General features: G+C 42.1%; 1 protein-coding gene across 1 annotated transcript in view; it reads left to right on the top strand.

Moving 5' to 3' along the window:
• The window catches only part of obscna (obscurin, cytoskeletal calmodulin and titin-interacting RhoGEF a), an 81,846-nt gene that overhangs the window by 64,090 nt on the left and 3,327 nt on the right, over positions 1–14,429 (top strand). The window contains exons 71-80 of the mRNA XM_088350158.1: positions 42–87; positions 165–242; positions 328–2,026; positions 4,202–4,318; positions 4,386–4,508; positions 5,313–5,480; positions 5,544–5,649; positions 5,729–5,968; positions 8,742–8,965; positions 10,478–10,492. Of these exons, the coding sequence (XP_088206284.1) occupies positions 42–87; positions 165–242; positions 328–2,026; positions 4,202–4,318; positions 4,386–4,508; positions 5,313–5,480; positions 5,544–5,649; positions 5,729–5,968; positions 8,742–8,965; positions 10,478–10,492 (2,816 nt within the window). The remainder of the gene's footprint in view (positions 1–41; positions 88–164; positions 243–327; positions 2,027–4,201; positions 4,319–4,385; positions 4,509–5,312; positions 5,481–5,543; positions 5,650–5,728; positions 5,969–8,741; positions 8,966–10,477; positions 10,493–14,429) is intronic.

Below are 14,429 nucleotides of genomic sequence, written 5' to 3'. Positions count from 1 at the left end.
CCCTAATCCCATGGTTAATTCATTTCCTTCACTTCGTTTAGAAAGCGTCCGTCTGCCTTCGAGTGCTTGAGCCATGAATGGTTCCAGGTGAGGTTTCATTTCTTTGGGGCAAAAAGATCTTCTAAACACAATCATGAAAGACTATTAAAATTTCACTGGATCAGGATGAAACTGCTGGAGAAGACACAGATGAAATCAACACAAAGGGTTTAAAGTCTTTCATCTCCAAAAGAAAATGGCAGGTGAGTTGATTGGTCCTCAAACTCTTGTGAAAATTATGATCCTGCAATTCGTCATTTCAGCTGTGTCTTTGCTTCTTCACCACAGCGCTCCTTGACTTGTGTCGGTTCAGTGCTCACATTGAGGCAAATTCCAGAGCTCCTGAATGCTCCTCTCAGAGATACGGCTGTGACAGTTCCCCGTGAACACCAGCAAAACAGCAGCACATCTATGAGCAGTGGTTCGTCATCAGAGTACGATGAGGCTGATTCTTGGGACTTCTTCCAGCACTGCAGCCCAACTGAAGAAGAGGATGAAGAAACCGAGGATGACTTCGACCCTGTGACCGAGAGAGGGAGGATCCCAGAACCTTTTGCGCAACTTCATCAAGGTCAATACAAGGAGGAAGAAATTATTTTTCGGGAGAAGGATAAAGACGATGAGGAACTGTTCAGTCGGAGGAGCGTGAGTCGGCAATCCCTTGCATCATCAGATTTTTCGTACGTTCAAACGCCTCAGAATGAAAGAAAATTCAACAAGGGAAGTAGTCAGTCGCTTAGCCTTTCAGATGGTGATGAAGGTTCAGGGAGCGATGCGGGTCGAATTCCTAGAGGAAGCTTGATCAGAAGCACTTTCTACAGTTCATCTCATCAACTGTCACCCATGTCTGCACGACGCATGACGTTAAGGGATAAATTTCAGGCCAAAAAGCTGGAAAGGGGTCGCAAGCCTCTCCGGAGGAGCTTGTCAGGGCGCCTTAATGAACCTCTCATAGAATATGTGGAGGATGATACGGAGAACAACCGAAGCCAGAGACAGGGGTCCACTCAACCCTCAATTCATAAATCAACTTCCTTTGACCGCAATGCCACGCGCGCAAATGTTCCACCAAACAGGAGGAGCAGGTCTCTTGATGATTCTTCTCGGCGATCTCACAGCTTGCCGAAACCCTTCAAGCCAGGCGACAAAGAGTGTACGCAAAGTTTAAAGGAGGATTTCACAGATGAGGAAGTTGGAGGAAAAACATTGCTGGCTATTCCAAGACCCCAGAAACCCACAAGGAGAAGGGGGTCCACTGCTCTTGTACAGGGTACTGCTACATTAGGTGGTGGATCTTCACCAATAGGGCTTCTTGTGGGTGACAGAAGGAGCCATAGGAAAGATCAACTGCAATTAGAGGGTAATGCCTATGCCAGCTCCCAGGGTTCCTTGGCCGAGTCATTTAATCTGGAACATTATTGCTCCGATTCGTCTAGTAGACTCAGTTCATATGACGAGTTCAGGGGGAGGAACAGATCAGAAGACAGCGAAGGCTACGATGACCTGAGAATGGTTCCCACGTCATCATACTCAAGCACATTTAAAGAACTCAAACCCCAAGGCAACGCTCCTCTAGTTCCACCACGCAACCGAACACACTCCAACCCTAACTTAAGTTCCTTGCAGATGTCAGCAACTCCTAGTCCAAGTTCCAGTCTCTCCTCTCTCCAGGCTCCTGAAAGACCTCCGAGGGCCAAGGATAAGAAAAGCTACGCCCTTCATAGACATGCATCTGCGCCCGCTCTTGAACTTCAACCACTTGTAGGGAAATCTCCAAAGCTGGGATTTATGAATATTTTCCGTAGAAAGTCCTGGGGTAGCCATTCCTACTCGCAGTTTGACAGCTCCAAGTTAGGACCAACACTGGGGGAGATAATGAAGCCCGATACACCAACAATGTCCATCAGAAAGAAAATAAGAGCTTCAGCTTCGAGTTTGAGCAAGCTGTTTTCAAGGTCTACCAGTAAAGAGGATCTGAGTAAAGCAGGTACGCAATATTGTTTGACAGATGCTTGACTTAAGGAAAGCAGTGCTAAAAAATGTATTTTAAAATGTTTATCTATTCAGAATTTGTATTTCTGCATTATGAATTATATAATAGAATTGTCGAATTTTTTTGAAGAAGCAACTTAGTGTAGGTTTTTTACAACAGGGTAAGATGTAGCACACAGGCATAAACATGCAAGAACATATTTAAAGGGACGTTGTGTGATATTGAGTGCCTCCTAGTGGTACAAAAAACTTTCACTCAGTAATACAAAACAAAACATTGATTTGAATGCTAGGCAAAAATATTTGAACTATCATACAAAAGTTCATTTTTATAAAAAAAATCATAGGTCGAGAAATTTGTACTTTTTTTTTTTTTTACATAGTGGAATCCATACCCAAGGTCGCCGCTAGCTGCTACACAATTAACCGAAATGTCATTGAAATCTTGATGTGAAGTAGTGCGAATGTGTAATCGTAAGACACTGCATTTTTTTCAAGGATTTATAGTTTGTTGTATGATTGATGGAGTGTTAGGCCAACTAGAACGGCGCTATATAATAGCGCAAACGTGCTAGTGTTTTCGCTTGCCCTCTTTTTCGTCCTCTCGCTATATGGGTTAATTGGTTTCTTGGTTAATTACCATGTTTAAATATAGTTAATTGGATGATAAACAAGGTTTTGTTTGGCTGCTGCGCTCCTACATTCTTGCTTGGGTTGGAAGGGGAGAAGTTGAATCATGTATTCCCCATTGCGTTATCTCTTAATCTACAGTGAAATTTCACCAATGGGTGTACCAAGCCTGTTTTGGGTGTTGGATGTTCAAGCAGCCCCAAATTTAACCCAACCACCCCCATATTTAATCCGAGCACCCCTCAAAATTATAACATTTTTCAAACTCTATAGCCTTCATAAAAACAAGGATAAGCTTAAATATGGCAAAAAATGGTAGATTAAAAAAAAATAAATGTGAACAACGCAGCGTAGGAAATACTCCACTGCCCTGAAAAAGTTCTGTCCATTTAACTCCAAGCACTGCTCTGGAGCTAGGGTGGAACTGGGCAAATCAGATTTTCCACAATAAAACTTTTGGTTTAAAACATTCCACTGTTCTTAAAAATATGTTTGAATTTGCTACACAAAGTGAGATCAATAAAACCATTAATAATTAAGTTGAAACTACAAATAAATTAATGTGGGAAATTATAAGTGAATTCATAAATTGCCTGTTTTTTTTTTTTTTACATTAAAGGGACATTGTGTATTATTTGAAAAATAAATGTTGCTGTATTGTGTAGAGCATCAAAAAAAAGTGCAAGAAAGAATACAAACTATGGAGACCAAAATGCACTATTTTAACTCCCAAATTCTTGCCCAGCCTTTTTTGAGGTATTTAGTTACCTTTAGCAGCAAGAAGGCTCACAATTAGCTCATGTTATTTAAAATAAATGCAAATTTCTTGAGCAACGAGTTTTTTTTTTAAAAAAAGCACGTTTATATCATGTTATTTTCTAAATCAATATTAATCTTTTTAATCGATGATTTTTTTTCTACCAATAGGAGGCGCTAAATAATACAACTGTCCCTTTAATTTTTTATATTACAGTGGGGGCCTTAAACGATCACCCCACAAGCCGCACTTGGCCCCTGGGATGCATGTAAGAGACCCCTGTCCTAGAATGTCAACCTACTGAGGTCTCACAAAATTCTATGGGAAACACTCCTCACTATGATTAAGTACTTACAAAAAATGGCACAGAAAATTGCACTTTTCTTTTAAAATCAAAAATTGCATCGAAATTGAAATACTGGTCTGAAAAATCACAATTAGGTTTTTTTCCAAAATTATGCAGCCATGTTTGTCTCTCGCCTTGCTGCGGCACTGATTTTTCTTCACATTAGACAACAGTGCTATCTCGTGGTCACATATTACACCCTAGGGCTTTAAAGAAAAAATAAAATAAAAGAATATTAGAATAAATTGGAAATATCTACAAGGTGGTGCTTGTTGAATGGCCTAAGTGGTGGGTGCATCAGAAAAAGTGCTCGTAAAGTCTTCAAGACTGGGCAGAGACCAGCTGATTATTTTCTGGGCTAAGTTGATAACTCTCACACTGATGCTGTGTTCCAAAACGCTCCCCAACAATTTAATTGTGTTTTGTTCTTACACCAGGGCCAATTCTAAAAGGCTCAGCCCAGAACGAAAAGGAGCATGGGCTTGAGAGTCCAAAAAAGAGGACGTACGAGCGCTTGCCTACTTTTAAGATACCGCCATTCAGAAGAGAAAAAGGTATCAGATTAATCTTTATAATACTGTCCATTCTTCACAATAACTTTGCTATGCTTCATTAAATCAGATTTGCTAGTTCGTCCAAACAAAATAGATGTCCTTCAGTTGGATGGAGGTGGAGTACTGCTAGTGTGGAGGCCCATTCCATCAAGTTACCCAGTTACCTACTGTGTACAGTACTGTACGGATGGTAAGGTCCTAGCTAAGATAGAGCTGCAATATCATTGTGTCAAACTAATGACTGATAAAATGTCCAAACCAGACCCCCCAAAAACAAACCTAATGTCACCTGATGGCAAAGACAATGGTCCGACAACCTTTGCTGTCTGAGCCAGTCAATTTGGTATCATGATGCCCAGTTGAAGATTAGGTACGGATGTGTGCTCTTTAGCAACTCCCTCAAGGTTGGCGCCCTCTAAGGGGGAAATGCTGTGGCACATCCTGACGTTACCTGGAACGCTCGATGTGACATAGCACAAAACCCCAAATGGGATGCAGGTGGCCGAGAGACCTTTCCTGGTGGAACATGCGAAGTGGGAGGTTGAGCGACCCTCTGCTATCAGAACAGAAGACAGAAACTGCCTAGGGACTTTTGGTGCTGAAACAGGAAACACACGCAGTCCAGATACAGAACAATAGTGTGAAAGCTTACCGCTGGGTCTTTTGACAGTCAAGTCAATATGTTATGATTTGGGTGTGGACCCAATATGCAGTGCAGCAAGAACTGAGGCTAGCATGTTTAAATAAAGATGGTATTTACTTAAAACCTAGGAACAAAGTAAGAAAGATACAAAATCTAAAAACAATGGTAACAAAAGAACTTAAACCATAAACAATAAACAAGGGTAAGGGCAATTTTAAGACCTGGATTCATGCATGAGGTCCAGGAAACTAAATAGATGCAGGTGTGCGTTCTTTAGTCACCGTTTCGAGGTGGGTGCCCTCTACGGGAGGAAATGATGTTCCAGATCCTGAAAACTACATTGCTCCACAGGTGGGGAGTGGATCGTCCTGTCAGAAGATGTAAGTGACAGCAGTTACGTGGCAAAAGATCTACCCAAGGGAGCTTCTTATGTTTTCAGAGTGGGCTGCATCTCTAAGACTGGAGCAGGACCTTTCAGTGATGCATCCGCCCCGATTGTCGTGGCAACACACCCCGAAGGTGAGGGCAGCCCTCAAAAGCGGGCCTCCAAAGAGCCTTAAACAATATGTTTTTGGTACACAGATACCAACATTCCTCTCATCCAGACTGAGTTCCTCAGTACAAAGCAGACTGATTCAGAAAGTCAGGTGACACAGAAGAATTTTAAATTCCTCTCTGAGATCAACAGGTTGGGCTTTTATGAACCTTTCAAAAACTTGCATTTCTGGTGCTATAAGGCTCATTTCTCGCTGGCACTTTCGCCTCAGGGGTCGTTTTAGCGTGGTCAACTTATGTAGAGACGCAGAGACCAGCCAAGTGTTTGCCGCCAAGATCACACCGTACAGAGCGGAGCAAAGACAGTTGGTCCTTAGGGAATATCAGCTGCTGAGGAGACTACATCATGCCCATCTGGTCAAACTGCATACTGCTTACATCACTTCCTGTTACCTGGTTCTGGTGGAGGAGCTCTGTCCTGGAAGGGAGTTACTCTACAGTCTAGCAGCGAGGTGAGAGATGCTCGAAATTGCTCCAGCAGGGGGCACAAACTCAAGCCGCAGCTTAAGTCTTCGTGAGGTTGGGCGGCATTTTGGTTTTCCACAAAAAGAGCTCCAAAAAAAAAGCATTCTTCTGTTTTTAAATACATATTTTTAACATATTTTCTAAAAACAAAAAACAAATGAATTTGTATTTTATCAATAAGGTCAAGCATTCTATCCTCAACATGTTTGACAAACCTGGCTCAAAGACAAGGTGCATTCACTGCCCTATATGCTTCAGTTCAAAAGCAGTGACAGTCTCATTCCTTATGCCGGTGGGCCCCAATTCCGCATTTCACTTTCAATAAAATGTTTTGTGAGACTTAATTTGTTAAAAACTCAGTCTGGGTATGCTGTGCCATGGGCCAAATCAGGAGGCTAGCAAAATAAATTGCAGAGCGGATGTACAATCGATCTCAAACATTTACATGTGAAATCGTCCAGATCTTGGGCCCTACCCAACTGATTAGTCTGCTATCGAGCTGACTATTTGTATCACCTAAACTGAAGAAAAGAAACCTCTTAAATCCTGACAAGGAAATATAAATATGCTTGCCTGACTTTAGCATAAGAACACCTTGCACAGTTTAACAGATAGCAAATCAAACCTTGATGTGAGTCAATTTTTGCTAGCGTCACGTTTTTCTTTACAATCCAGATGACTGTAAAATTAAACACATGACAACACAGTTAAAGATAGACCACATTCAAATTATAACATAAAAAATTGGCAAGGAGGACGTTTTCAGATTATTTTCTTCTAAATCTTCATTTTGCACATTTTTTTCCCTTTTTGTAGCAATAGAATTATATGCGAAGAGGGAGAACATATTGTGATGTAGAAGTTGTATCTTCAGGCAATATGAAATTTGGTGTTTAAAATGTAGTCAGTCTGTATATACCGGTATTTGGGGTTTAGTGACGACGGAGGACACAGAGTGTATACAGTAAATGAGGACAACAGAGGGTTAATTTTTTTCTTATTCTTCTTCTCACCTTATCCCTGACTAATCAGGGGTCGGCTTGCATACAGATTCTAATGACTGTGCACAGTAAACAATGCAATGATAGTTATGAAATGAAATGATCTGCATTTATATAGCGCTTTTCAAGTCAATGACTTCCCAAAGCGCTTTACAATGTGCTCCACATTTCCCAATAGCGGCCTTGCAGCCATGTAAGGGGCCGGTCACACAGTCGATTACGGCTGAATCACGGCTAAAATTTTGCGGGTTTTTTTTGCCCGTGGTTGACCGCGATGGAAAATGCGCAAAATTGGCCAACCCGCTGTTCATTGGTGGTATGCCCGCAAAACAGACGCCGGTGACTGTTCCGCTTCCTCATCGCGTCATTTTCTCGTGTGGACCACGGGTATAAAAGCTCCCGAGCCGGTGTTGTGCCCAAATCCGACTCCAAAGGCAAACGAGGTAAAAGTGGTTGTAGTAGCGAGGGGATGTAAATCTCGGCAGGGATGCATTTCTCGGCATAACACCGGGCTGTAGAAATCATAACCGCTCAAGACAAGGTCCCGTGAAGATCAAGATTTCTAGCTATGGCACCGAAGAAGCCAATATGTTATTATTGTAATAGTTTTTCATTTTTATTTTATTATCTTGTAATGAAATGAAAAGAAATGTCAAGAAAAAAAAATGGATTAAGACGAGGTCACTACGGTGACGGGGATCCATGTTCACCCCCTTGACGTCTCGAGCACAACTGACGTGTGCTCGGCAAATCTCGCTGTATATACGCGGAGAAAGGCGTTTGACCGTCACACGCGTAACACGCTAATTTCACGTAATAACACCGCGATACAGGCGCAGAACATGCTATTTCCATGCTCCACCCACAATTACCCGCTGAACTTTCCCGTCCTACCCATGTGTAACCACGCCCTGGCCGCGGCCAGAGCACGTCGTTCCGCGTCATTACCTCGTGTGCCGCCCGCGGTTAACACGTGCTCAAAGTTTTGAGCAGCTCAAAACTTTTTCGCGCAGCCAACCGCGTGTGAATTTCCGACCGCGAGTAAAGCACTGCTGTATCTCGTCTATATGGCAGTCTCTAAGCGTCGATCAGTGCTCAACAGCGTCTGCTTCACGGCCAGAAATTTCTGACCGTGGTTCAGCCTCGATACGCCCGTGAAAGGCTGTGTGCCCGCGCTTTAAAGAATTGAGCAGCGCAAAATGTTTTTGCGCTGCCACCCGCGCGCGAATTTCCGACCGCGTGTTAAGCACTGCTGCATCTCGTCTGTATGGTGATCTCAAAGCGTCCAATAGCGTCCGCCTCACAGGCAGAAATTTCTGGCCGTGATTCAGCCGCAAACGGCTGTGTGACCGGCCCCTAAGGCGCTGACCTGCTTATTAGGGGTATTAGGGGTTCAGTGTCTTACCCAAGGACACTTCGACATGTAACACGGACGAGCCGGTATTCGAACTGGGATCCCTTGATCCCAAGACGAGCGCTCTACCTCCTGAGCTACTGCCGCCCCATAGTTCTACCCAACAGATGTGTCGCAACACCTGACAGTGGGAATCATTATGTGACCAAATCCCCTAATGCAGAGCACAAAGCAGGGAGGCAATGACCACCAATGCTTTATGTCTTGGGAATGACTTAGACGAAGCTTGAACCTTGAACCAGTCTTGGGAAGGGCGCACTACCCCAAGGCCACCAACCTGGTCGAGGGTTAAATGATTTAAAAACTGAAAAGAAAAATTTTCTTTCATTTTTCAATCTTTGATAGAGATGCATACTTGGAGGCAAACGTGGCCGAGCTGCTGGCCCAGATACTGAGCGCGGTGGACTACCTCCACGGCCGGCGTGTTGTCCACCTGGACCTGAAGTCGGACAACATCCTGGTGGACGATGGCAACCGCCTGAAGATTGTGGACTTCGGTACAGCTTTGTCCTTTACACCTGGCCAGGCCCTGCACACCGAGCACATGCACGGTCTTTCAGAGAATAAAGGTGAGGAAGAAATAGCTAAATGACTTCCGATGTGTAGTCAAAATGTATTACCGTATTTTCCGCACTATAAGGCGCACCTAAAAGCCTTTATTTTTTTCAAAAGCTGACCATGCGCCTTATAATACAGTGCGCCTTATATATGGATCAAAGTCGCAAAGTCTTGCAACTAAGGCAAGCAGCCGCCGACTAAATTTTACCCCGAAGGCGAAGTAGTCCGCGGTGTATGCTGGGATTTATATACCGCCGTTTCATTTCCGAACAAATGTGTCAATCATCATTTGAATCAGTCACTATGGGCTAAAGTTATTCGGGGGTAAAGGTGGCGGATACTTTTTATCAATTGCAGGCTCGCATAGGCTAAAGGGGCGAAACAAAGCCTGCAATTGGCCGAAAAAGATGAACGTGAATAACACGTTGGGTTGCACTACGGCATAGAGAAAACATTTTTTACTATTCTATATTTGTAAATATTTTACTCCTCTGGATTTACTACACTCACGGTTGTAAGAAGACCATGGTTACGTATCATTATTGAACGTGATGGCTGCAAGAGAACTTAGGTGAGCTATGTGGCTTTATATTTTCCCGGTATCTTGTTTTAAAACGATCTTGATGTTTCTGTGATGAGTCTATTTTTAAACTAAATTCAATTCAAAGTGTTTATTGTCATATGCACAGTAAAGTACCCCGTTTCCCTGCACAATAAAATTCTTACTTTGCTGTCCCAACAGTTGCCAGCAAAAAATAAAATGGAAACCAAGAAATGTTTGGCATTTCTTGAATCCCAAGACTTTAACCTTCCGGATGATATTTGGAACGATGCATTTGAGTGATTGGTGACATCGTACAGACACTTTTTCCGTACATGTCTGAGACACGTATTTGCTTCTTTGCAAGCTTTCGGAATGTTAAGGGGGTAATAAGTTTGACTGAACTATCTGACTGTTTTGTCGACGTTCCCATTGTAGCGCCTTATAATCCTGTGCGCCGTATTTAGGAAAATATAGGACCAAAAACTATTTTTTGGGGGTGCGCCTTATAGTGCGGAAAATACGGTTATCTTTTGAATGTCTATTTGAAATTGAAAAGTTAAATTTCTTTAAGGCCCGTAGTCGATTCATTTTTAGTACCGTATTTTCCGCACTATAAGGTGCACCGGGTTATAGGGCGCACCCCGAAAAAATAGTTTTTGGTCCTATTTTTGACATACATAAGACGCACCGGATACGTGTCGAGAACACGTGTGGATGCGGTATCCGTACGATGTCACTCAAATGTATCGTTCCATCATTCGGAAGCTTAAGGTCTTGGGATTCAAGAAATGCCAACCATTCCTTAGTTTCTATTTTCTTTTTCGCTCGCAACTTTACTGTGCATATGACAATAAACACTTGGAATTGAGTTTAATTTAAAAATAGACACTCCATTCCATCCATTATCTGTACCGCTTATCACAGAAACATCGAGTTCAGTCTGAAACAAGATACAGGGACAATATAAAACCCAGAGTAGCTCACCGAAGTCGTTGTGTTCATAATAATGTGCAGCCAATGTCCTCTTATATCCGTGAGGGTAGTAAATCCAGGAGAATAAAATATTTACAAATACAGAATAGAAAAAAATGCTTTCTCTATGCCGTCAGCCACGTGCTATACACATTCATCTTTTTCGGCCAATTGCAGGCTTTGTTTTGCGTTTAAGCCAATGCCAGCCTGTAAATAATAAAAAGGATCCGCCCCTTGACCTCCGAATAACTTTAGCCAATAGTGATCGATTCAAATGATGATTGACACATTGGTTAGCCAATGAAACGCCGGTAAATAAATCCCAGCATACACCGCTTACTACTTGGCGTTCGGGGGAAAATCTAGTCGGCGGCTGCAAGTTAGTTGGAAAACTTTGCAATTTAATATTGATCCATAAATAAGGCGCACTGTATTATAAGGCGCATGGTCAGCTTTTGAAAAAAAAAAGGCTTTTAGGTGCGCCTTATAGTGCGGAAAATACGGTATATAAGATATCTCGTCCTGGTTTAGATGTGCATTAGACGTCTATAGACATCACGTCTCAGTTTAGACATCTTTTATATGTCTTTTAGACGCTTACTCTTTATTTAGACGTCCTTTTGATATCTATTAAACATCAAGTCAATTCAGAACAGATTAGTAAAGGGGAGGAGGAAACTGACTTTAAATGTGTATTCTAAATTTAGACATCTAATGGAGATCTATTAATTTAAATATGAACTTCTTTCAGTCGTATAGTCCAAAATTAAACATCGTTTAGATGTCTAGTCTCAATTTAGATGTCTTTTAGATGTCTACCCAAATAGCAAAATCTACCTGGTCCAGAACTGGGCCAGCTGTGCAAAAAAGTTCGGTCCGGATCAGTACAATACATCCGCATCAGTTCACTGGTGTCCAATGGCTGCTCGGTCCACCTACTGTAACTTCCTGCAGTGGTGACTTTTTTTCTTTTCTTTAAATAATGCCGTGTTTGGCCTGCAAGGTCCACCCCATAGCAACCCCAAACTGTCGAACTGTCAGACTGACAGTCCGGGCCATAACTGGTTCATGTGTGCTGATCGGGCATGAGTGCTATGCGATCTGGCGACTTGTGAACGGATCCGGCACAGTGTCAGCTGCTATCTGAGTAGTTGACATCCAGTCCAAATTAAGACACCTAAAATATTTTACTTTTAGACCTGTGGTCGACCAATTTTAGCCTAGATGTGTAAGTGACCTTGGAAGGTTATTGTTGAGTTTAAAAAGATAAACCCCCGCTGACCATAGAATTCAGGCAGAGGCAGAAAAAAAAGGGTTTTTACTAGAGAGATCCGCTAGCTAGCTTGACCGGATCCTTCACATCTACTTCTGGTTTCAGTAGCGCATTCATTGAAGAGTCACGCATGCGCAGTACATACAATGGAGTCACGCATGCGCATTACATTACATACAATGGAAAAAGACTGAAATGCGTGGATTTTTGAGTGTGTGTGTGAATGATTACTCGTGTATTAAAGTAGAAAAACGGAATAATTTCATAGCAAGTTAATTCGTAACATAGGAGTCCGAGAAATACACAATTACAAAAGTAGCTTACTTTACATTTATGAAAGGTTTAGTATAAATTAGACTTCTTTTAGATTTCTATAAGCTGTTTAAACTTTCACTTTTAGACCTGTGCAATGTTCCCTCTAAGCTGCGCGCGTGCACAATCGCGCACTGCCCGCACATTTTCAGCGCACAAGAAAATCTAGCCAGCTCACAAAAATCAGGGCTCGAAAATGTTTATTAAGAAGCAAATTAAGTCAAAGTTACATTCCATGAAGGTACAAATTCTCTGGTTCCCCTGACGGTGTTTTCTAAATGCGGTATTTTGAAGTCAATTTCGAAGTCGAACGAAGTTGAGTAAAGTCAGTAGAGTATTTCGAGAACCGGCTTCTTCAGCTCGGCTCACTAAAGAGAACCGGCTCTTTCTGGTCCCAAACGGGTCTTCAGGTTGTTTTTGCTTCTTTAATCCCTACACGACCAAATATTATGTCAAATTGTGCACAAAATTACTTAAAGGAAGGGGGGGAATAGAACAAAAAAGAAAAAAATACCAAAATGAAAAAGTAGTGATTAGCTAAGAAAAAAAGAAACAAAAAGAAGAGAAAAAAGGAATATTTTCAGAAAAAAAGAAAAGAAAGAAACGGGAAAAAAAGTAACAGCTAGGAAAAAATAAACACAATGAGTTTTTTTTTAAAGGAATTAAAAAAAATAGAAAAAAAGGGGGGGTTTTGGGCAGCACGGCGGCGCAGTGGTTAGCGCATGTGCGGCACAGTTCATGTCATGGGAACCTCCTGCGTGGGTTCAAATCCAGCTCCAGTTTGTATGTTCTCCCCGTGCTTGCGTGGGTTTCCTCCGGGCACTCCGGTTTCCTCCCACATTCCAAAAAAACCATGCATTTCAGGTGAATTGGCCGGTCCAAATTGTCCCTAGGTGTGAATGAGCGAATGAGTTGTCTGTCCCTTTGTGCCCTGCGATTGGCTGGCAACCAGTCCAGGGTGTCCCCTGCCCACTGCCCGATGATTGCTGGGATGGGCTCCAGCATCCCCGCGACCCTACTGAGGATAAGCGGTGCAGCTGATGAGATGAGATGATGAGAAAAAAAGGGGGGGAAGAAAAAGTTTTTGTTGCATTCAAATAATTTCCAATTATACAAAGTCAATCTTGTTGCGAACATTGTACTTCCACTAAAAAAAATGTGATTAAATACAGTTCTGTATCGTGCAACCGACTAAATAGGCCCCCCAAAATTTTAGTATTATTCTATGAAAAATACCAGGAAAAAAAAAAAATGAAAATCTTGTGAAAGAATTGTTGTAAAAAAATGACGTTTGTAGGCCGTACAACCTTTGCAATAATTATTTATTCAAAAGTGAAAACATTTTTTGCATTGCCGGAAACTCAGCAAAATGCAACCTGATGTCAAGTTTTGGACATGTTTGATTATGACTCAATTGCCACACTTGGGATTGCCGTTGCTCATTATTGTTTCAAGCGTTGCTCACGGACTTTGTGTGAACCCTCAGACCCGTGGAAAATTAGAGGGAACATGGGACCTGTGGTAGATTTTAGCCTTGACGTCTGAGTGACTTTTGATGTTTATTAGATCAAATAAGATCTATAAGGTATTAGACGTCTCGTCTTTAGTTAGAAGTCTTTTAGACAATGATTAGACACATAGTCTAAACTGAGACATGTTTTAGATGTCTCTCAGACATCTAGTCTCAATATAGACTGCTGTGAAATGTTTATTAGACATGTACCGTGTATGTGATCGACCAATTTTAGTCTAGACATATGTCACTTTAGACATCTATTTGAAGTCAACTCTAAATTCATGCACCACTTATCCTCAGTAGGGTCACGGGGGTGCTGGAGCCCATCCCAGCTGTCTTCGGGCAGTCGGCAGGGGACACCCTGATTTGGTTGCCAGTCAGTCGCAGGGCACACTGAGACATACAACTCACTCGCTCATTCACACCTAGGAACAATTTGGACCGGCCAATTAACCTGACATGCATTTTTTTGGAATGTGGGAGGTAACTGAAGTGCCCAGAGGAAACCCACGCAGGCACGAGGAGAACATGCAAACTCCACACGGGTAGGCTGGACTTGATCCCTGAACCATGGGGCTGCACACCAACCACTCATCGGCCGTGCCGCCCACTCTAAATTCATACATTTATTAAATGTCTAAATGTAAAAGTCTTACATGTCTATTTCACGTCTTAATTTGGATGTTTAAAAACCTTGACTTTTGGATTGATGGTAAAGTAATATTAGCCGAGACGTCTAAGTGACTTTAGATGTCTAGTTTAAATGTAGACGTCTAGTCTTCATTTACACAGCTTTTAGATGTCTATTAGACATCACATGTAAATTTAGATCTTTAAAAATGTATACGTTTAGACCTG

Source organism: Urocampus carinirostris, chromosome 12 (assembly GCF_059441175.1).
Source record: "Urocampus carinirostris isolate Australia breed hairy pipefish chromosome 12, RoL_Ucar_1.0, whole genome shotgun sequence".
Taxonomy (NCBI): domain Eukaryota; kingdom Metazoa; phylum Chordata; class Actinopteri; order Syngnathiformes; family Syngnathidae; genus Urocampus; species Urocampus carinirostris.
The sequence above is the reverse complement of the archived record's forward strand: the minus strand, read 5'-3'. Positions and strand labels throughout refer to the sequence as shown.